Genomic DNA, 23378 nt, shown 5'->3' on the forward strand with positions numbered 1-23378 from the left:
GACATACTTCCTATATCAAAGTGCCGCCTCAACTAGTTCCATATTTTGAGAGATGACACAACGATGGGACTGCTGGTGAGCGTACCCGGGAAAATGGGAGTGGGACCATTGTCAGGGCCCTCAAATGAGGTTGCCTCCACCTGCATCATTCTGATTCACCCCCTCCCCCAGCAGTGTCTCACCTTCACGTTTGCCGCCCAATGGTCGTATGGCAGGTTTGGGAGTGCCAAACCCCCACCTGTCACAAATTCCAAATTAATTTATCCGACCTCCGGAAAAATGCCTTTTGAAAGAATATTGGAAGGGATTGAAAAACAAATAAAAACCTCGGCAAAATGTTCACCTTCACGATCTGTATCCTCCCCGCCGGGACAGCGGTGGGGCATCCCACCTCTTTAAATCCCTTTTGATCCCCTCTACCAGACTGACCAGGTTCCCTTTACGCATTGTGACCCAGTCACGGGCCAGTTGAATACCCAGATGCCAAAACCGTATCCTGGCCAGCTTGAATGGCAGGGCTCCCAAATTTGCACTCCTTCCCCGGGGCATTCACCTGAAATACCTCACTTTTCGCCATGTTCAGGTTATACTCAGTAAATCCCTGGTAGGTTCATTATTTTCCCCATGCACTCCAGCAAGTTTGAAACATATAGCATTAAATCATCTGCATATAGTGACATCCTCTGCTCCTTACCTCCCCTTTCAATAAGAAGTCTTACAACCTACGCAGGCACGGGGAGAATGTGCAAACTCCACACAGACAGTGACCCAGGGCCGGGATTCGAACCCGGGTCCTCAGTGCCGGAGGCAGCAATGCTAACCACTGTGCCACCGTGCTGCCCTCGTGACTCTAACCTAGCGATCAGCTCCATCAGATGCTGAAACCGACCCTTGATGAAGCCCATCAAGTGGTCCACAGGCAGTGTGGCAGACGACTATGACACCTCCCCCGCTGCCATTTTTTTTGCTGGTGCTGCACCACACGTATCCTCCAACTCTTGAGCCAGGGCTCTTACCGACTTTTTCTGAGTATGTTAACCCACCGACATTGGGAGAAAGCAGGATTAGGCTATTGAGTTGGATGATCAAACTTGTGACAAGTTCCCCCCATACATAGATACATCAATACATAGAAGATAGGAGCAGGAGGAGACCTTTTGGCGCTTCAAGCCTGCTCCGCCATTTATCACGATCATGGCTGATCATTCATCCAACTCAATAGCCTAATCCTGCTTTGCCCCCTAGCCTTTGATCCCATTCTTCCCTAGTTCTATATCGAGCTGCCTCTCGAATATATATATATATATATATTATACACACCAATGTCAATTTGTCTCCTTTTGAATGAGGCTTTAAAGCGTCCTTAAAATCCTTTCTCCGTCGCCCTTGAGATTTGTGAAAAGAGGAACTGTTTCAGAAGTTGATTATTTAGTATGTGAATGCAGTGTTCAGACCAGTGGAGCTGATTTCAAATAAGACAATAAGACGTAAGAGCAGGAGTCGGCCATGCGGCCTAACAAGTCTGCTCCACCTCCACAATTCAATCATGGCTGATATGTTTCTCATCCCCATTCTCCTGCCTTCTCCTTGTTACTCCTGGAGGTCATGGATTTGGAATGTACTTTTGAAGGACCCTTGATGAGTTGCTGCAATGCATCTTGTCTATGGTATACACGTATGCTGCAGTGCATTAATGGGAGAGTGAGTGAATGTCTAAGATGATGAATGGGATGCCAATCAAATGAGCTTTTTTGTCCTGGATGGTGTAAAGCTTTGAGTGTTGTTAGAGCTGTACTCATCCAGGCAGCTGGAGCGTATTCCGTAACATCCCGAACCAGTGCCTTGTAGATGGTGGACAAGCTTGGAGAAACAGGACGTGTGTTCTTCGCTGCAGAATTCCCACCGCTCTGACCCTCAATGCAATCACAGTATTTGTATTGTGAGTGAACCCGACACTGCTGCTGCTGCTTACGGTCATGCTGTTGTAGGACTACAATTACTAGCATGCCCAGGTCTCTAACATAAGCACAGAGCACGGCAAAGGGGGACAGGCTGCACATGCGCAAAGACAATGGGTGGAGTTCTCCGTTAGCCGACGCTGAAATCGGGAAATGCGATTCGGCAGAGAATAGCTTCCAACACCAAAAATCGCGACAGGTGCTGATTTGATGCCAAATCACGATTCACTGTCACCTCGAAAACGGCATCAATGCTTTTCAGTCCTCACATACAGTAGACACCATTTGCATATCATTAGTGGGCCCGACCCGGTATTCTCCGGGGCCTCCGTGATTCTCCGCCTCCAATGGGCCGAGTTCCCGACGGCGTCATTCACTTGTGCTTTTAAAAATTGTGAAACCGGCGTGGCAGTTGCTGAGGGAGAGAGAGGGGGTACGGAAGGTGTCCAACATTGCCATACTTTGCTGACAATTGTGCCGCTGGCCGGAGGCTTCCGCCAGGGACGGGGGGGGGGGGGGGGGGGAGTAGTGGGGAGTGGCCAGGAGGTGGGCTGTGGGGTCACGGTGGAAAGGCACAGAACACCATTGCTGCAGCCTGCAAGGCAGCCGCGCAGCTGCACACACCGCTAACAGCCCACTTTGAACTTGGCCAACGGGTCATATAGGTCTCTCCCTCGGGCACCAGCTGATCCATCAGCTGTATGGGCGCACTCAGCACAACCAGTGCCATCTTTTTGGCTTGGATAAGTGTGTGTGGAGAATGTAATGTCTTTGTGTGGCTGCAGCTTGTCAGTCTCCCAAGTGTCGATCACGGAACCGGCGAATCCCGCACTATTTTTCATTGGAATCAATTGTGTTCCATGCAGCACTGGTGCTAGCCCAGCAACGATTAGGGCAGCAGGGTAGCATGGCGGTTAGCATAAATGCTTCACAGTTCCAGGGTCCCAGGTTCGATTCCCGGCTGGGTCACTGTCTGTGTGGAGTCTGCACGTCCTCCCCCTGTGTGCGTGGGTTTCCTCCGGGTGCTCCGGTTTCCTCCCACAGTCCAAAGATGTGCGGCTTAGGTGGATTGGCCATGCTAAATTGCCCGTAGTGTCCTAATAAAAGTAAGGGGGGGGGGGTTGTTGGGTTATGGGTATAGGGTGGATACGTGGGTTTGAGTAGGGTGATCATGGCTCGGCACAACATTGAGGGCCGAAGGGCCTGTTCTGTGCTGTACTGTTCTATGTTCTATGATAGCAGAATTGGTCCAGCTGCAGTGCCGGTTTTTCTGTCGTAAAAGTCCACAGATTCTACCTTGGCGTCAACACTAGTCTCAGGAGAATCCTGCCGATCATTACTTGGAGATGGTGCGAAAATCTAAACAAAGAATTGCGCTCTGTGCAGTTGCAGCTCAGAGGGGGCTGATTAAGTAGTAGAAGGTCAATAACTTTGTGCTGCTATGGGTGCTGGGCTCAGGGAAACCCAAGGCACTATTGATATGTAGGTACAGCTGTCTGCCATGTACGTACTGTGTACGTTCCCTTGGCCCCAGAAAAATACTTTTCACTGTACTTCGGTACATATGACAATAAATATCAATCAATCAGTTGAGATTTGGGGATCATGGAGGCCCAGGCACAGCAGTTGCACAGTGCAACTGCAGTGCTGTGATAAGCTCCTTGCAGTTGAGGCTCTGTAAGGCCTTGGAGCGATAATTTCATGGTGTAGCTGGGGAGGTTGGGTCTCTGGGAAGTTCAGAAGCAGTCGTTTGCAGAAGCATGGCTGAGGATCTGGGATATGCTTGTGTTTAGACTCTGAAGTATAGTTTAGTCAGCACAATGGGACCGTAATCTCGGTAGTACGTCAGTTCAGCTGGAAAAGGAAACCAAGAAGGCTGGGCCTGGCAGCGGATATGAGAGCGATCTTGGTGAGGATTGTACCCCTGAGACTCTGCTGGAGTAGAGCTGCTGTCAGCTGGAGATCAGACTAACTCTGAAGGAGAGGAGCTGAAATTGTTTGTGCAGAAGTCAGAATTATGTGATTTACCGTGCTGCTGGGTGGGTTGCTAAAAAAATTAGGGGACCTGTCTTGGTTGTGTCTGCAATTTAATATGTAGTTTGTGGTGTGTTCAACCACAGTATTGATTCCTTTACCCCTTGTGAATTTTATATTTTAGAGTATAATGTGGACAGTATTGACTGTTCACTTTGTTGACTTCTGTTTAGTAATTTTTTTTCTGTTTGTTTGAAATCTTGACGCCTTATTATCTGAGTAACTAACTGGGATTTCAAATTTTATCTGCTTCAAAGAAACAGTTACTGTCCCTCACCAGAGCATAACAAAATGGCTGGTCCAGTTAAGTCTCTGGTCAATGATGACCCCCAGGATGCTGATGATGGAGAATACAGTGATGATAATGCTGTTGAATTTCAAAGTAAATTGGTTATATTCTCTCTTACTTGACATGTGGCGTGAATTCTACTTGGCAATTGTCAGCTCAAGCTTGAATGTTGTCCATGTCTTGTTGCATGTATGCATGGACTGATGCATTGTCTGAGAAGTGGAAAATAGAATTGAAAACTCCACAATCATCAGTGAACATCCTGACTTTGTACTTATAATGGAGTGTGGTAGTCACCACTGTTGTATATATATCACATATGAGGTGTATTATGGTAAGGCCCCTGTACTACAGGTACGGGGGTAGATCCCTGCCTGCTGGCTCCACCCAGTAGGCGGAGTATACATGTGTGGGCTCTCCGAGCTGCAGCCATTTCGGCAGCAGCTGCGGGAGGCTACACATCTCTGCATAATAAAGCCTCGATTACACTCTACTCTCGTATCGTCGTAATTGATAGTGCATCATGGAGGAAGGTCATTGATGAAGCAACTGCACATAACTGGGCCTGAGATACTGTTCTAAGTAATTCCTGCAGCGGGTCGTGAGGCTAATGTGCTTGGGGTGGGATTTTCTGTTGCCCGACTCCGATAATCGGGAATGGTGAATGGACAGAGCATGGCTCCTGACACTGAAGTCATGGCAGGCACGGTTTAACGCTGGGTCGTGATGCTCCGCCCCCTCCAAATTGGCATCATTGAGACACGTGCGATGCGCGATCGCAGTTGTGTTCTCATATCATTGTCAGATCAACCCGTGATGCTCCGCCTCCGATGGGCCAGGATCCCGCGGCACAGGCCACATGTGATGAGCCTGGCGTGGCAGCTGCGGAGAGAGAGGGTGTATGGACAGCGTCCAGCATAGCCACACTTCGTCGAAAGCCTTGCCACTGGTCAGGGGAGCTTCTGCCAGGGCTGAGGGGATTAGTGGGAGTAGCCGGGAGGTGGGCTGTGGGGGAGTGGACGGGGACGCATAACCGGCGCCATCTTTTCGGGTGCGATCTGTGCATGTATGTGGGGGGGTGTAAGTGTACGTGCGGCTGAAGCTTGTCAGCCCTGCGCATGTACTGCACAGACCCGGTGATTCTTCCACCTTTTTCACATGTTTTATGAGTGTTTCACATGGGGTTGGTGCTAGTCCCTCACCGGTAGCGGAATCGATGCAGATGTGGCACCGATTTTTATGTCGTGGAACACCACAGATCCTCCGTTGGTGTCAGCAATTTGACTCAGGAACAGAGAATCCAGTGACTTTGTATTAACTCCCATGAGGCCTATAGGGATATCCAGATTTATCTGCCCATGGGAATCGGGAAATATAAACTTTCCCGCTAGTGGGCGGAGGCCCGCCCAACTGTGGCTCATACTAATCTAGTACAGGATTTTTCAAACCCAGGGTCGCGACCCTTGGGAGGGTCATGGGCGGGTGTCGAAAGGGTTGCAGAGCGTTCGGTCATGGTGCTCCAGATCGCGGGAGAAGCAGCCACAGCCGCAACCGGCTTTTAGGTTGAGAGTTCTGACCACGTCTGCCAGCAGCCGCAGCATTTTACTTTGTTCCATCCGATTGGCACTCAGATTATACAATGGGTAATTAGCTTTCCTAATGTCACATCCAACATCTAATTGTTCCGCTGACCAATAGGAGTCGGGGACGGTACTCCAGGCAGTGAGGCTGTTGGAGCTTGGGGCTTGTGAAGGACACGGAGAGCAGCCGAGTGAAGAATGTGTGAGGGATGAGAATGGCGGGTCACGATGCCAGCAGTCAGCACCAGTTCACTGGCTTCCACAAGTACTTCAATGCCTACTCCATCACAGGGAGGAGGAATTATGTGATAGCTACATAAACAGGGATTGCAGTACTTTGGTTGTTCTTTAAACTGTGAGATAAGAAGAAGGCACCGCAATCACAGAAAGGAATTTATGTGTGATTCTCCTCTGGGACAGGTCAAGTGGAATTTAAGCACCAGCATGAGGAATCTGTGCGAAAGTTTGAAATCTCTGCAATTGTGTCACGATAATAGTCTATTATAAGTGATTAGTCATCCATGGATCACCATGTGCTGTTTAAAAAAAAAAGGGAATGTCATCCACATGCATGCCCCCTCAGGCAGCCCTGGTGCCCAGTGGGCCCCTCAGTCAGGCTTGGTGCCCAGTGGGGCAGAATGTCACCTCCAGATGTCAGTGCACTATCCCACTACCGTGTCGTCCTAAAATGAGTGTGCTGTCCCAGCATCGTCTCCTCTGACGTCAGCGTGCTGTCCCAGGACCAAATTGTTTATTAAAGATGGCAGAGTCTTCATACCAGAAGAGGTGTGAGAGAGGTCATGTCCAGCACGTACACTGATGTCAGACGATCCATGCTCTCCTGAAGGAGAGATTCCTCCATTTTGTAGGTGCCAGCAAGCAACAGTGTGAAAAGAACTGAAGATGGATAAGTTTATAATAAGGAAGAGAGGGCTAGAGACAAAAACAGGCCAGAAACTTACAACTGAATCTGCTGCAGAGAGCTTTTAATGAGACTCCACGCCAGGATAAAGCAGTGCTGGTGTGAGCTCCAGGGCCCCTGATGAGCAATCAATTTAGAAGAAGCTGAAATCGTAAACAAAGCAGTATAAAGAAGATTCCTTGAGGTATGGCTTTATTAATTGTGCCAATGCAAATCAGGTTGTAATGCCCATGTGTGATATGTATTGGGGAGTACTGGCAAGCACGTTAGCACATTGGTTAGCACAGTTGTTTCACAGCTCCAGGGTCCCATGTTCGATTCGCGGCTTGGGTCACTGTCTGTGCGGAGTCAACACATCCCCGTGTTTGCGTGGGTTTCCTCCAGGTGCTTCGGTTTCCTCCCACAGTCCAAAGATGTGGAGGTTAGTTGGATTGGCCATGTTAAATTGCCCCTTAGTGCCCAGAAAGATTAGGTGGGGTTACTGGATTACAGGGATAGGATGGAGGTGTAGGCTTAGGTAGGGTGCTCTTTCCAAGGGCCAGTGCAGACTCGATGGGCCAAATGGTCTCCTTCTGCACTGTAAATTCTATGATTCTATGAAATGCAAGATTAAACCCTTAAAACATCAAAAGCAATTGAAGACAATGGCAAGTTTGAAGACATACCTCTTGATTTTTTTTGAAAGGATGCAGCGAGAACCTAAATCATCAATTGAAGCCCTGAGCAGAAATTTAACATTGAATGACAAAGCAAGTGAGATCGTGAGGACGAAGCAGGCTCACCTTTCGCATTAAAGGTAAACAAAAGAGCCAGTCACGAAGTTCAGGCAGCGTGGGTCACGAAGATCGGCTGGCGTGGGTCGCCGAAGTCGGCCGACGTATGTCCTGATGGTTGGTTGGCCTGCATGTGTCCCAAAGGATGGCCAGTTGGTAAAAAGTTTGAAAAATACTGATCTAGTATAAAGGCCAGCCTGGACAGGGACCGGCATGTTGGTTGTCGCAATGGGACTCTTTGTGTGTTTTTACTATGGGCGTCGTTGTAGCGGGCCTCCGTGTCAGTTTGTGGCCTCTGGATAGGTATCAACAGCCATACCCGCAGTGGATAGCCCCTGTCACCCAGGAGCCAACCCCTCAATTGGGGGGACGTCTCGAACCTGTCATGCATCGTTGATTGTGCCAGGATGAAGCTGTCGGTGATGCATATCTGATGGTCACATATCAGCTGCACGTTTATCAAGTGGAACCCCTTTTGGTTTGTGTAGAGTGGTCTGTCATCTGCAGGTGCTCCTAGATGGACATGCATCCTATCGATCATTCACTGGACGCGGGGCATCTCGTCAGTGGCGGTGAACTCTACTGCTCGGGCATCCTCGTGGGCTCGGTCCACATCGAAGTGGATGTATTGATCTGCCTGGGCATATAGAATCTCCGTGACGGCGCGGATGCACCTGTGCACTGAGATCTGCGAGATCCCGGACAGGGCCCTACTCGGCGCCTGGAAGGAACCCGTTGTGTAAAGGTTCAGGGCAACCGTCACCTTGATGGCCACTGGGAGCAGGTGTCCTCCCTATACCCCCTTGGTTCCATTTATGCCATCGTTTCGCAGATATGTCGGACTCTCTCTGTTCATCTGGAGTCTTCAATGGCATGCTCGGTCGGGCAGGCCCTCGAATGACAGGAAGTGCTGGTACACATGAGGCCTCATGTGGCGCCTCCTTGGCTTCTCTTCCTCAGCCTCCTGGGCAGCTGCTACCTGCCCCTCTGCTGCACGCGCCGCTACTGCCCGCTCCGCTGCTGCACGCACCGCTGCTGCTCACTCCGCTGCTGCAGCTTCCTCCTCCTCAAGCAGCACCCGTCATATAGCCATAGAGCACCCCCAGTACTGCGGCGACTAGCTGGAAGGCAACCATTGCTGTTAAATTCCAATATCCATCGTCTACAGGGGGTGAAAGGTCGACATGTTAGCTTGGTGCATAGCCCCCTTGCCCAACCATGTCCACCGGGCTACATGGTAACCCCGGTTGGCATGGTGGGATCTGTCCCTGCATGCCCCCCCCCCCCCCCCCAAACCCCTCATCCCCACAGGACCCTGGCCCCGTTGATGCCCGGCACTATGGGGGCCTCTGACCCTCCGCACATCGCTGATGCAAGGGGTACCGTTGGCTGGCACTGCCCTTGCCAGGGGCTACTGTGGATGGTGCTCTGGGTGGCGGCCGGGTGGGGTGGGCCGTGGCAGTGGTGGCATGCGGGGTATGGGGGCATCCATACAGCCGGTGTCATTCTACAGAACCAGGGGCCAAGATGGGTGGTCAGTGGGCAGTCAGCAAGATGGCCGCTGTAATGGCGATCTGTGCCTGGGCACCTTCCTAGTCCGTGGGGGAGTCACTCCGGCCACTCGGCCTATTTACCCCATCTACCCCCCTACCACGGCCCTAGCAGGGACTCCCCCACCCCAGCCAGTATGGGCAGTCCCCGTCAACCACGGCGCGGTTTCACAATTTTTAAAAGCATAAGTGAACCGCGCTGTCAAGAACCTGGCCCATTGGAGGCGGAGAATCATGGAGACCCCGGATGTACCGGGTCAGGCCCGCTAATGGAATGCAAATTGCGTCTACTGTATACAATGCATTGATGCTGCTGTCACAGTGACAGAGAATCAAATAGGCATCTGCCACGATTTTGGCATCAGAAACAATTCTCTGCCCAATTGACTTTCCTAATTTTGCAGAGAATCCCACCCCATATCGCTTTAAAACATATCAGTCTCGACAGGAATCATAAGCCATGTGAAAGTGGTGTAGCTTGTTTGTGTGCCTGGAGTAAACTATCCATGTTTCACTGGAATGCAAGAGAGTGGGCAGAACAATTGTTTTGCATACCTTCACTTTTGTTGAGAGACTAATTCCACTTGATGTCCAGATAGGTTTATGCAGCTTACCAAAGACAACACAGGCCTTTGCTATTCTGATATTGATTTCATCTTCCGCTCTGGAGAGGGTTATGTTGAGGTAGATAAATGTTTCGACTACTTCAAGCCTTTCACCATTGTCATGCTCGGTGCAAAAGCAGAAACAAAGGTGACATGATTGTTCCTTCTGAAGGAAAGTTGGTCATCACATGTGCCTTTGAAAGGCAAGTTTGGAGACTAAGTTGAACTTGATAGCAAACCCTGTTCCTGTTTCAAGATGCTCTTTGTTCCTGCAGTTGTCCCAAAATAAGGTGTGTTCTCACTTCTGTAATTTACCCCTTCATTTGCTAGACAAGTCTTGCCACATGGCTGTTCTGTCTTGCAAGTTCTCTTCCAGCCAGGACTGTTTGCTTCTGGTTTGTCTGGTCTGCCGTAGTGTATGAGTGTTCAAATGTTCCGTATGCTGATAGTAAGCAGTATTACCATTGTCTTCTTTGAACTTGTTGTTTGTTGTTACAATTGCATCCCCTAAGTCACAGTGAGCTGGCCAAGGCTGGTGAAGCAGACAATATTTGGAGGCACAATTTAACGGAAATGAAACAGAGTCCCCTGTTGAGTGCGTTTAGCTGGGTGTTTCCCAGCACCGGCAGTGCGGAGAATGACCCCGCTATCGAACAACACTCTTGCTTCATTTCGGGGCCTCGGCGAGGGATGCCCCAACGAGGCCGCACTCAGTTCTATTTGCTGCACTAACAAGCTGCACTCGCCATTGCAGGAAGAGATCAAAATGTCGATCTGATCTTGAGACCCCCACCATGGCCTCCGGATCCACCCAGTGACCCAACTCGATTAGGGGGTCATCATGCCACCTTGCGTCCCTCATAAGGGCCCCTGCCAGTGCCACCTAGGCACTCTGGCAGTGCCAAGGTAGCACAAAGGTGGCAGTGCCAGGCTGACAAAGCCTGGTTGGCATTGGGGTGCCAGGATACCATGCTGCCCAGAGCCTGACTACCCAGGGGCTCCAGATCGCCCAGGAGACCACCCTAAGTTCCAGTGTGCCTGGTCCATGTTGGTGGAAACCAGTACTGCTTGCTTGGGGTCTCCAAGGCGGGGGAGGGGGGCAAAGTTAGATCCCGCGCCTTGGGTAGTTCTGGCCTAACTACTCACTTTAATGTGCAGAATTGAGTCCCGCCCACTGTGGGTGAGAGCCAGATTGCGACACCTAGTGAGATCCCATTAAATGTTGCGAGGCAAAGTAAGCCAAGTAAATCTTGTGGAAGGCGTATTGCAAAATTTATAGGTCGTGTTCTGAATCGGGTGCGGCTGTTAGATTACACCCAAGAGCACCTTTTCTAGCCCCATCCTCATGCCATGGAGGTGAACAGAGTGATCCTGAAGAGGGTTCACTTCAGTCGTTTGGGAGTTTCTTCATCTTTCAATCTGGTGAAAGATGACTCCAAGTAGGGATAGCTGGAGCTCCCTCTGGGGAGGATGCCCCAAATTGCACCTCCCATGACCCCCTCCCGCCTGTGATCGAGTGTGAATCATTTTCCATTTGGCACTTTGATCTACCGGTGTCCAGCAACTTAAATATTAAGGCAGGGTGGGAATAGCCCATAAGTGGATGCTTAATGACCACATAAGAACCTTAATATGGCATGCTTCCCATCCAGGACCCTGCCACAGTGCTGAAACAGTCTCATCATTTTGGAATGATGTTCCACAGATTCTGGGAGGATGGAACAGGATTGTCGGGGGAGGAGCAAATGGGCAAGGGTAGAAGAAAGGAGGAGGGAAGCAGAGGTGAGATGACAGACAAAGTCAAGTCCTATGTGAAGTGGGTGAAGATGATGGCCTCCTTGGCCCTCTGGGCTTGCCGGACCCTCGCTGCTGCCGCCATCTTCCATCCTCTGGCTGTTCCTGCGGATCCTCCCTGGGCTCGTCCTCCAGCTCCTCTTGGTCTAGCTCCTCATCCTGTAGGTAGCCGCATGTTCTACCTCCACCACTAGCATGTCGCCCGCAGTTGTGGATGGCACAGCTGACCACCACAAAGTGGGTGACCCTCTGGGGGGTGTACTGTAGTGCACCACCAGAGCGGTCAAGGCATTGGAACTGCATCTTGAGGAGTCCGATGCAGCCCTCAATGTTAGCCCGGGTGACTGCATGGGCCTCGTTGTATTGGGTCTCCGGATCAGTAACCAACCTCCATACTGGCATCATTAGCCAGGTCCTCAGTGGGTACCCTTTATCACCCAAGAGCCATCCTGCAGTGGTCTTCAAAGAGACCGGGAATGTCTGACTGCCGAGATTTGTGCTTTCGTGCACACTTGCTGGGAAGCGTGTACACACATGCATGATCCTCATGTGCTGGTCACAAACGAGCTGGACATTCAAGGAGCAGAATCCATTCCTGTTGATATAGGGCATTCTCTGACGGGCCCGGTGCATGCAAAGTGACATGCATGCCATCTGTTACCCCCTGAAGGCAGTACGGAGGTTCCGAGGACCCAGGTTCGATCCCGGCCCCGGGTCACTGCCCGTGTGGAATTTGAATGTTCTCCCGTGTCTGTGTGGGTCTCACCCCCCCCCACAACATTTGCAGGGTAGATGGATTGACCACCCTATATTGCCCCTTAATTGGAAAATTTAAAATAAACTATGATTCCCCCTGGACCTGGGACATCCCTTCGATGGCGGAGAATCCTGCTGCCTTGTTGGGCCTGGTCCATGTCAAAGTTTATGTAGTTTGCTGCATGGGAAAGCAGGACATACTGGACCTCATGGATGCCACACATACCCTCGCTCGATCCATTGAATGATCAAGGCTGCAGTGATCTTGACAGCCACTGGTAGTGGATATCCTCCTCCCCCAGGTGGTGCTAAGTTCGTGGTGACGTGGCACAGGTGCGGCACTGTCCCCTTGTTGAGGCAGAGCCTCCTGCGGCACATGCTATCCGCCAGCTGTTCGAAAGACCAGTGACGCCTATACATCTTGGCTCCTCATAGGCCTCGCTCACTGGCTTTCTCCCTTGCCTGACGGGTGACTGGGTCCTCAGGGTGTGGGGATGGCCCTTTGCATGGGCTGCCGCCTTGAACTTCTGTCGTTGCTGCAGCTACCATGTTCTCCAGCGTCTGGCCTCCTGGCCTGCCAGCAGTACCACAACACAGCCTCCGCGGGGACCAAGATATCATCAATCTCGTGTAATATCTGTAAGGAATTGGAGAGGGTGAGAGATTGACAACCGGCGGTGTCTTGCACCCAGGAACCCGTCATTCCCCCCCCCCCCCCGGCTTCCCCACATCCCCCGCCATCCAACACACCCTGCCCACCCACTCCCGGCCGCAACGGGGGCTCCTGAACACTGGACCCCAGACCCTGTTTCCAGACACCCGCACTAGACTGGGTGCTGGTACCCTCCCTGGTGCAAACACCCATTCTCTGGTCACAGAAATTTCCCTTGCGCTGGGTCCCAGCCCCTGAGTGTTTGGGTGTTGGCCGCTGCCTCTATGGTATTGCTTCCTGCAGTGTTCAGGCACAGTGTCCAGGCCTCATGGTCTGATGGGGATGCTAGGCAATAACTCTCACATGCTGCACGCCTACCCACGGGAATCCACTTGGGAGCTGTGAAATGCACCCTTAACTACAATTGCCAATTCACTATTAGCAGTAACCTTCAGCCACGTGGGCAAAAGCTTCCATAGTCAGTGGGAGTTATGGGTGGTCAGTGAACAGCTAGGCAGGTGCTGAGGTTGCACCCCTTGCGGGTTTACGTACGATCTGGGGGGTGGCATGGCCGGCCTGCGGGCACTGATACAGACCCCCCCCGCCCCCAACCCAGGGGTAACCACCCCCTCCCCCACCGCTTCCCAACCACACCCCTCCTAGACTGATGCCACCCCCTGCAAGTGCTCCTCCACTCTCCCCCCCCCCCCCCCCCCTCCCCGAGAACTGGGACAGCAACCCCTGTTTCCCGGACTCATTGCCCTGGAGTGAAGTTGGTTACTCACCTCCTCGGATCCTCAGAGCAGCCATTCCGCCAGCTTCACTTTTTTAAAAAGCTGTACTAATCGGCCCCCGGGTGACCATTTGCTGGGGCGGCGGTTAGATCATTGGAGGGCATTAGATAGGGGGTCATTCCTGTTAATTGTATGTAGAAAGGCTTTAAGTGGTGATTATTGGTTTCTCACCACGGCATGGTGAGATGCTGATTTCGCCAACGGGTGCAGGCTGGTAAATTGCAAAACGATCAGCACCTGGCATGATTCCTGATTCTCGATTTTGATCTCTCCGCGATCTAACGGCCGCGTAACGCTCGCGGTCAAGTGCGGCTGTAAAATCACATCCATGGTGTTCTTGATAATAATCATTGTGAGCTGAAATTCAAACAGCAATGTAGAAAAATTATAAAGCCCTACCACAGCTTTGTTGTATGACGTCGTTGTACTGCCAGTGACACCATATCCAATGACTGAAGAGTTGTGCTAATTAAAATACAGCAAATTTCTAGAACAGTTGAAGCATATTTATGGATTTGCGTGCGTTGTTAGCCATTGTAGGAACAACTCACGACAGAAACATGATGAACATTCTCTGCAGAAGGGAAACTAAGTAAGGTGGTATGTAGAGTTCCTTATAGAGAAGAGTAAATAGCCACATCTGGGGGAACAAGTTGGAGCCTGATAGACAACAACTTGGAATGGCCACAGATCAGAGGATCGTGCAGTGAGGGCTCGGGATCGGGTCAGTGAGCACTCAGGAGAGGGACACTGGGGACTTGAGGTACTGGAGGGAGTGGGCCAGCAGCCCTTGGGCTTAGTAGGGCACGACAAAAAGTATGATTGATCAAGTGACCTTACCACTTGTGCAGGTGTAGAAGAGTATTGGCACTGACTGATAGGCACACACATGACTAATGACATTAGTCTTGGCAGAAAGAGCACAAGAACGTGTGGACTAATGGAAGCAAAATGTGCACGTGAAACTGTCCTTGGCGTGTACTTATCAGTGCCAGCAGTTACAGTGTTGCTTATTTAGGTGGTACAGGATAAATGGGAATGGTGTAAGTGGTGGGGACTGGATCTGTAACATAACTATACACATTTGTTTTTGTTGATATTTGCTGAATTCAAAGAGCCAGTATAGATTGTTTTTAACTGAAACAGTTCAAATTGACAAAGCTAAACTTCACATTTTGCTTTTTGGTTTAGCTTATTCCATCTGATTTCTGTTGAAAGGTCTTCAGATGGAGGATATTATTGTCGAACAATTATATTCTATAAACAAAGCTTCTGAGAATGAGATGGAACATCCAGCTTCAAAACGACTCAAACTTTTCAGTGGACCCTGCTATACAGTCGAAGAACCAGTTGAAAAAAATCTATCTAGTACAAATAAGGCGATCTTAAATGATAGAAATGAATTTGCATGGCAAGAAGACATTGAGTCAAATACAGTGGTAAAAACTATGGATGGGAAAAACAACATCATCAGTAGTGGTATTGAACAGGAGGGATTTGGAGTGAGTGAGTATGGATTTGAAAACTATTCTACAAATTGTGAAGATCCGAATATAGGGACAACAGACTTAGCTGTCCCTTTACAAATGGAAAAACACACAGAAAAATTGAAACATAAAAGATGTCAGGGTGTGTTAATTCCAGGTATTGAAAATTATGCTTATAAGACTGACCTGCTGTTGCTTGGCCATAAATTTGATGTGCAGGATAATGAAACACTACATAGTACAAAAATAGGACATAAACAAGCTTTGGATAAAATAATGATTTCAAGTGACATTATTGTTGCCAAATATGCAAAAATTCAAAAGGACATTGACAACAAACCTGAATACAAGATTAACAATTTACTGACTTGTGAATCTGCTAAATCAAAAGAAAATGAGGCAAATGACATATGTGTTGAATCTGTAAAAGCATGCGGACCACAGGATGAAAGAAGTAAAATAAATAACATGTACAATGAGGAGCTAGAATGCATACCAAAAACACGGTTTAATTCTCTACCAATTACAAATACTAGAAATGCAAGTGTGGATTCTACAGAGTCAATTTTGGGAGTTCCACTTACAACAAAGGGCAATGAGATCCAAAAGGACACAAGGATGTTTAACCAGACTGAGAAACCTGTTTTTGATATGGGTAACATAAAATCAGTCAATGTTATACAAAGTTCATGTTCACTTAATTGTTCTACCTTAAATGAAACTGCTCATGAAACAGACACTCAGAAAATAGCTCCTGAAAATAGCTCTGGGCTTTTCTCTGAAAAGATTCAAGCAATAAACAAGAATGAAAATACTACAGCAGTGAACATGCATTACCATGGAGATAGTGATATTGCTGTTAATGACAAATCCACTGGAATCCAAATTTATAAAATTGAAGATTCTTGCATAGATGCTGTTGAGGTACAGGAGTTAGACAACTCCGGGCATGTCAACAAATACATTGCAGCAAGTGGAATTTTAAATGCCAATTGTGACATTGTACATCCCTCTAAAGAACTAGGAGAACTGAACTATGAAGGTACTTCTAAAAATCCTGACAAAAATAACCAATTTATAAATGACAAGTCAGCTGAAGAAGCAGCCTCGATAATTCAGTTCCAGTTATCAGAGGAAAAACAATCAGAATTGATGAGAAAGGTACCAGAAATTTCTAACAGTGAAAACATACATATTTCTGAGAATATCAGTTCAAATGAAAATGAAAACCGTGGCAATTTTCAAGCAGAGATAAAATTTGAAATATTGGAAGGTGCTTCATTGACTGAAGGTAGTGAGTCAGTTTCTGACATACTACAGAATTCGTGTAGTCATAGTCATGCTGAAACCGATGACTTCCCAGCAGTACCAAGAGTAGATTTGACCTCTCAAGATACAATATATTCATATAGTCATAAATGTCAATCTAGATTTCTTCCGATCAATCCTAGTGAAAAATTTGAAAATAAGTCAGAGGTAATTTCAGCATTTGAACAATCTGAAAATTTAGAGGCGTCTTATGCAGACAGTGAAAGGAATGGCACATCAGGAAATGAGGAAGAATATGAACTAATGTGTTTACCAGGACCTGATTTTCTCCTTGTGAAAAGCAATGATAGGGTATCCTGTTCTGGGGATCATTGTGGGAGTGTGATGCAAATTGAATGTGCAGGAAAAATAGAACAACCTTCCACTTTTGCCAGTTTAATACTGGGCAGTGTGGATTTGAGTGGCATCACTGATATAGCACTACCCTCTCATGAAAATAAGGCACCTGAAGACAATTACGCAACACAAATTCCTGCTTCTGCATTTGGTGATAAGAACAGTGTAGTGAATGGTTCTGGAGCAGCCAAAATAATTTCAGGGAATACAGGCAGACAACAATCAGATTCTAATGTGGTATGGCCTCGAAAAAATAAATTAGATATTTCTGAAAAGGAAGCCGAATGCCAGCTGAAATATCTGAGCAACCCTTATTTTGTGAATGATAGAGACTTTCACACAGGAAGTATTAGCCATTACTTGGATACTGACAGTGCACAAAGGATGCAAAATGAATGTACAAATCAATTAGGACAATTTTCTATTTCTGGTGATTCAGTAACCAATTATGTACCGAGGACCAATGTAAATGCTTTGCTACTTAGTCAGAAACCAGAAATATTAAGGAAACATCGTTCTAGTAGAGTGAAAGGGACAACATATGATACAGAGAATAGCACTAAAGAAGAGATCACAATTTTTGTTTCAGGAAACGGAAGCATTCAAACATCATTTGCCTGTAATTTGATTAAAAACTCTGAAGTAAATGATTTTTCAATACAAAAAGCAGAATATCAACTTAAATATGTAACTAGTCCTAATTACCTCAGAGGTACTGACAGTGATATGCATAGGGTAGCAGTCAATGTATTACAAACAACCTTGTGTTTGCAGGGTGACAAAGGACAGAGATCTGAAACAGGATGTGTAAGCAAAGTTTGCAGCTTTACAGAAGATAGCTTATTGAATTGTACAATCAACATGCCACTTTGTCATCAAAACAAGGCACTATATGAACAAGCCACTTCTGATATAAATGAGAATGATTCAGAAGAGGCCATTGTTTTTTCAGAGAATGCAGCTAAACAAACATCTTTGGAAGGGCCTAAAAAGATTGAAATGAATAATATTTCTATGAGAGAAAGAGCGTGTCAGCAAAAATATGTGAGTCGGTCAAGCTGTGTGAAACATCCAAATAATGATGTTTACAAAGAACTAAGTATGTTATATGGAATCCCTCTTTTTGATACTGACAATAGATATGGATTTCAGTCTGAATGGTCAGACAAATTAGCACAATCTTCCATTTTAGGTGTGTCTACAAAAATGTTTGCAGCATTGGGTTTACCTCAAAAAGCTCCACATTTCAACCAATGGAAAGAAACATTGAATGAGGAGGACTGTAATAAAATATTCAGTACAAGAGTTGCTACAGAGAATAGTATCGATGATAAGATCACAGCTGGGGTGTCAGAAAATGGAAGTGTTCAAACATCAATTGTTTGTAATATGGCTGAGGATGCTGAAGCAAATAATTGTTCAGAAAATAAAGCAGAGTGCAACCCTAAATGTCTAATTAGCACTGAGCAGCCCAAAAGCACTAGCAGTAATATGGACAGTGTACCAGTCAATGTATTACCTCCAGTCCATTGGTTAGAGAATGACAGTGGAAAAGAATCTGAACTTAGGTGTCCGACTGAAACAGTACAATTCTCTAGCGTTTGCAACTTAATGAAAGATAATGCATTAAAGATGTGCACTGCTCATGTATTACTTTATCATCAAAATAAGCTACTGGATGAACATTGTGCTTCTCCTACTGATGTGTTTAGTTACAAGAATAATTCAGAAGAGACTAAGATTGTTTTTACAGAAAATTTAGACAGACAAAAAACATCTTTGTTGAGTTATACAAGGACTGGAATAAATTGCATTTCCAAAAGGGAAATGGAGTTTTTGCAGAAATATACAAATAGCTGTGATTATGTTAGACACTCAGATAATGATTTTTATGCAAAAGTAAATACTTCATGTGCACTGCCTCACTGTGATACTGAAAATAAGCATGCACCTCAGTCTGATTATTCATATAGACGAGCAAAACCTTCATATTTCAGCAATTCAAGCAGAGACGCTGTGCCATTGAGTAACCCTGTAACTACTTCACCCTTTGGTCTTGAGAATGAAATATTGGAAGTAGATGAGGGTGCCACTATGTTAGATGCTGAAGATAACATTGAAGAAAACATAATTTGTCCTTCAAAATATGGAAATATTCAAATATCTGTCACTTGTAATGAGATGATTGAAGATACTACTGTAAATGATTCTTCGGAAAATCATGATGATCATGCGAATGACTCGAGTTGCGTTATAAATGATAGTGATAATATGTCTATACATTTAGTCAATGTATTTCATGAAACTCCTCTATCTGAGGCTAGTAATAGACATCTGGCTCAGATTAAGTGTTCTGATAAAACAGGATATTATTCCAATATTTGTAGTTTGCTGAAAGATTGCTCAGGCTTGAATAGAACCATTAATACTTCACCATACTGTGAACTGAAAGAAAAACTGGCAGGATGCAGTCGCAATAAAACAGCTGCTGTTACATTTAGCACTGACGCTGCAGTCAAGGAAAAAACTGCATTAGAAATTGAAGGGAGCAAAAAAGCAGATATGATAGTGAAAGAAGAAAGCAAACACCCAGAAATAATGATTAATAGATTTTCTGAAATAACTTCATCATATGGATCTGCTTTTGACAGCTTTGAAAAAATTACCCTTAATACTGATATTGAAGAACTAGAAACTGTTACACTTATTAGAGAGGTTGACTGCAGCAGCAAGGAAACACATAATAAGAGCTTAACAAAACAGTTTATTTATGATAATGACAACAGTCAATCAAATCAAGTTTGGCTACCTCAAAGGTCAAGCTTCAAACCCAGTTTGGTCGTAAGCCATCAAAGTAACATAAATAATTCTGAAGAAACCAAGAGTTTAATTGTCAGTGAAAAAGATAGAAAAGAATATTGTCATTTAGGTTTATCTGGCATGCTACAAAGTAGAACGAAGGAGGAAAACAATATAGCTTATGCTAAAACTTCTCAGCCTTTAGCTAGAAATTATAAATTGGAAGATGTATTGCAAGTTTACACAGAATCCAATATGTATGAGAACAAGCAAGAAAGTAAGGAATTATCATGTGATATGGTTAATATTGTTCAGAGTGCTCCAGCATCTTTGCAGAAGGAGGATTTAATTCCATCTTTAGATAGTTTTTCTTGTGCAGACACAGTATTAGTTGAAATGGATCAAAAAGGACAAAAGCAGAAGACAAGTGAAAGTGCCAGTACATTGGTCAGCTTGAGTGTAGATCCAGCAAGAATCCTTCAAAGATCATGCCATGCAAATGAGCTTCCTGCTGTGTGTAAACTTAATATTGAAGAAGATAAGAAATCTCGTAAGCTGAATTTTACTCTTTCTAAGCAGGAATTTAAGCAAGATATTTCCATTACAACAACAGCTCAAGACCCTTTACCTTGTCAGATAGAAACAAAGTCTGATTCATATATGAAGGCTTCCGGTGAATATGAAAGCTCTACTTGCTCAATCTCACAAGGCTCTTTATGTCACCAAGTACAGAAACCTGGCAACACAGTTGATCAGGGAGGAAATGGTAACTTCAGAGAAATTAATTCTGATACAGGATCAACAATAGTTGATGTTAATGTGAGACAATCAAAGAAACAGTTTATACATTCAAATGATGATATTCCAAATTTTGAAATGAAAGAACAGTTTAATGCTGTACTGGAGGAGCTTTGTCTGTTTCACGAAATCAGCAGACAATCAGAATGGCCTGACAGTGTGATTGAAGAAAATGTAACTGAGATTGCCAATGATAAAAGGGATTTGGATGAGTTGCCAGGTGGACTTGATAAAATTAGCAATTTAAGTATGGGTCCAATGCATGACGATTTACAGGATTTTATTCTTTCACATGAGAAAACTGCTTTAAGTCACAAAGATCATGACCACTTGATAGGCGAAGATGTTTCACAACATGCGTCTCCTGCGTTTGCCAAGAAGACATCAGTCATTAAAGGAGAACAAGAGGTGCCAATGGAAATTGATGCATCAGAAACAGAAAGGGAAGAATCAATGTATACCCCACATAAAGTCTCAGGTGAGCAAGTTTTATACCTGTATATTCAGTATGACCTATAAAAAAGGAAATTCTACAGTCTGTTTAGAAAGATAAAATGCTGTACTTATTAGTACTAATGGTAAAGTTTTCATTATTCACTCTAATTTTTAAAACACTGAAAGAATTTCTACATTTTTAAATGACTAAGGCAACACTAAAGAAATTGGAAACTGAAGGCAAAATATAGGGTGGAGTTTCTATTTAAATGCAAGGGTAGAAACAGGAGCAGGCAGTCATTTAAGCCCACTGCTCGGGACCTTGTCAACTCATTAAAGGCTAGTTTAGAATTATCTTTGTAAAACATGAGATCTACGCAAGGTTTCAACCATGACAGGGAGAAGAGGTGCTAACACAGCGGGGAGCCCATCAGATGGAGGAACAACAGCAAGAGGTACAACTGAAGAGGGAAAGGTCAGAAGCATTGTGTCTGTGTGCGTGTGTGTTTGCAAACCTCAGAGCCAATCATGCTGCAGAAGGCTGTGCTTGTCCATGCAAATGGTTGTTGACTTCAGTGCTCTTGTTGAAGGTCATTCGAGGTTTCAAAGGAACCATCACCATGGGATTCCCATGGTTGTAAAAGTCACAAAGACCTTGCACATTTTTCCAACTGGTTCCTTCCGTGGATTCTGTTCATTGCACCACAGAGGTAACAGATACTCTTTTAGAGGCTAGGGATGACATTGAATTTAAGTTGGACAATGGCATTCAAGATCAAGAGCTTTGAGATTTTCCATCTTTGCTGGATTTCCTCAAAGGTATGGGATCATTGATTGCACCCCTTCCGCCTGATGGCATGAGTTGGTTTCATTGAAAGATTCAAACCCGGTACCTGATTCCCTGTCGGAGGGAAGCCGTGTACCCCGCCTCAAGGCACAGACTAACCAGCCAGGCAGATTCCATAAAGTTAATACCAATAAGAAGGGTTCCAGTTGCAAAACATTTAGCTGGTATATGATCAGAGCAAGTGTTTCATGTGGGTGTGTGCATAATATCCTGGAAGCTGCTAGGACACTATCCTCTGGCAATCACAGGTGCTGTAACTCTTTATGGAGCCATCAGCCATCTTTATGTTAGCAGTAAGGCTTAGACCATAAATACACATGTAAGGACTTAATTAACTGCAAAGAAAAACTCGCATTCAAAGTATCGTCTTGCATTTTTGATTTTTTCTATATCTATGTTTCTGGAACCTACCTCTTCATTCACCTGAGGAAGGAGCAGTGCTCCGAAAGCTGGTGATTTAAAACAAGCCTGTTGGACTTTAACCTGGTGTTGTAAGACTTTTTACTGTAATCCTGTAAGAATTTTATATGTTTATATGCGATCCCCTCTCACTCTTCTCAACTCCAATTAATATAATCCTAACCGATTTAGTCTCTCCACATATGACAGTTCCACCAATCCAGGAATCAGTCCAGTAAACCCTCACTGCACTCCCACCATAGTAAGAACATCCTTCCTCAGATAAGGACACCAAAACTGCACACAATCCTCCAGGTGAGGCCTCACCAATGCTCTATATAATTGCAGTAAAAAAATCCTATTCCTAAACTTAAATCCTCTCGCGATGAAGGCCATCAAACCATTTGCCTTCTTTACTGCCTGCTGTACCCGTGCACTTACTTTCAGTAACTGATGCATGAGGACACCAAATTCTCGCCAAAACTCTACCTCCCTCAATTTACACCCATTCAAATAATAATCTGCATTTCTACTTTTTCTACTAAAGTGAATAATACTGTATCTGCCATGCATATGCCCACTCACTCAATCTGTCCAAATCCCACAGAAGCATCTCTGCATCCTCCTCGCAGTTCACCCTCCCACCTAACTTTGTATCATCTGCAAATTTGGAAATACTACATTCAATTCCCTCGCCAAAAGCATTAATTTTACTTCCTGTCTGCTAACTAGCTTTCCATCCATCTCAAGACACACTCTGCAGTCCCATGCGCTTTAACTTTACCTGGTAATCTGCAATGTGAGACCTTGCCGAAAGGCTTCTGAAAGTCGAAATAAACCACATTCACGGGGTTTCCTGGTCAACTCTAATAATAATAATAATCTTTATTATTGTCACAAGTAGGCTTACATTAACACTGCAATGAAGGTGCCACATTCCGGCGTCTGTTCGGGTACACTGAGGGAAAATTCAGAATGTCCAATTCACCTAATAAGCACATCTTTCAGAACTTACGGGAAGAAACTGGAGCACTTGGAGGTAAGACACGGGGAGAACATGCAGACTCTGCACAGACAGTGACCCAAGCCAGGAACCGAACCTGGGATTCTGGTGCTGTGAAGCAACAGTGCTAATCACTGTGCTACCGTGCAGCCTTCTACTGGTTACATCTTCAAACAATTCCAATAGATTTGTCAAACATGGTTTTCCTTTCATAAATCCATGCTGACATTGTCTGATT

At 45.9% G+C, this 23378-nt stretch overlaps 1 protein-coding gene across 1 annotated transcript in view; it reads left to right on the top strand.

The window, feature by feature from the left end:
- The window catches only part of LOC119967540, a 72172-nt gene that overhangs the window by 3711 nt on the left and 45083 nt on the right, over positions 1–23378 (top strand). Inside the window, exon 2 of the mRNA XM_038800227.1 lies at positions 14926–20934. Coding sequence (XP_038656155.1) covers positions 14934–20934 — 6001 coding nt within the window. The 5' untranslated portion in view covers positions 14926–14933. The remainder of the gene's footprint in view (positions 1–14925; positions 20935–23378) is intronic.

Source organism: Scyliorhinus canicula, chromosome 6 (assembly GCF_902713615.1).
Source record: "Scyliorhinus canicula chromosome 6, sScyCan1.1, whole genome shotgun sequence".
NCBI lineage: Eukaryota > Metazoa > Chordata > Chondrichthyes > Carcharhiniformes > Scyliorhinidae > Scyliorhinus > Scyliorhinus canicula.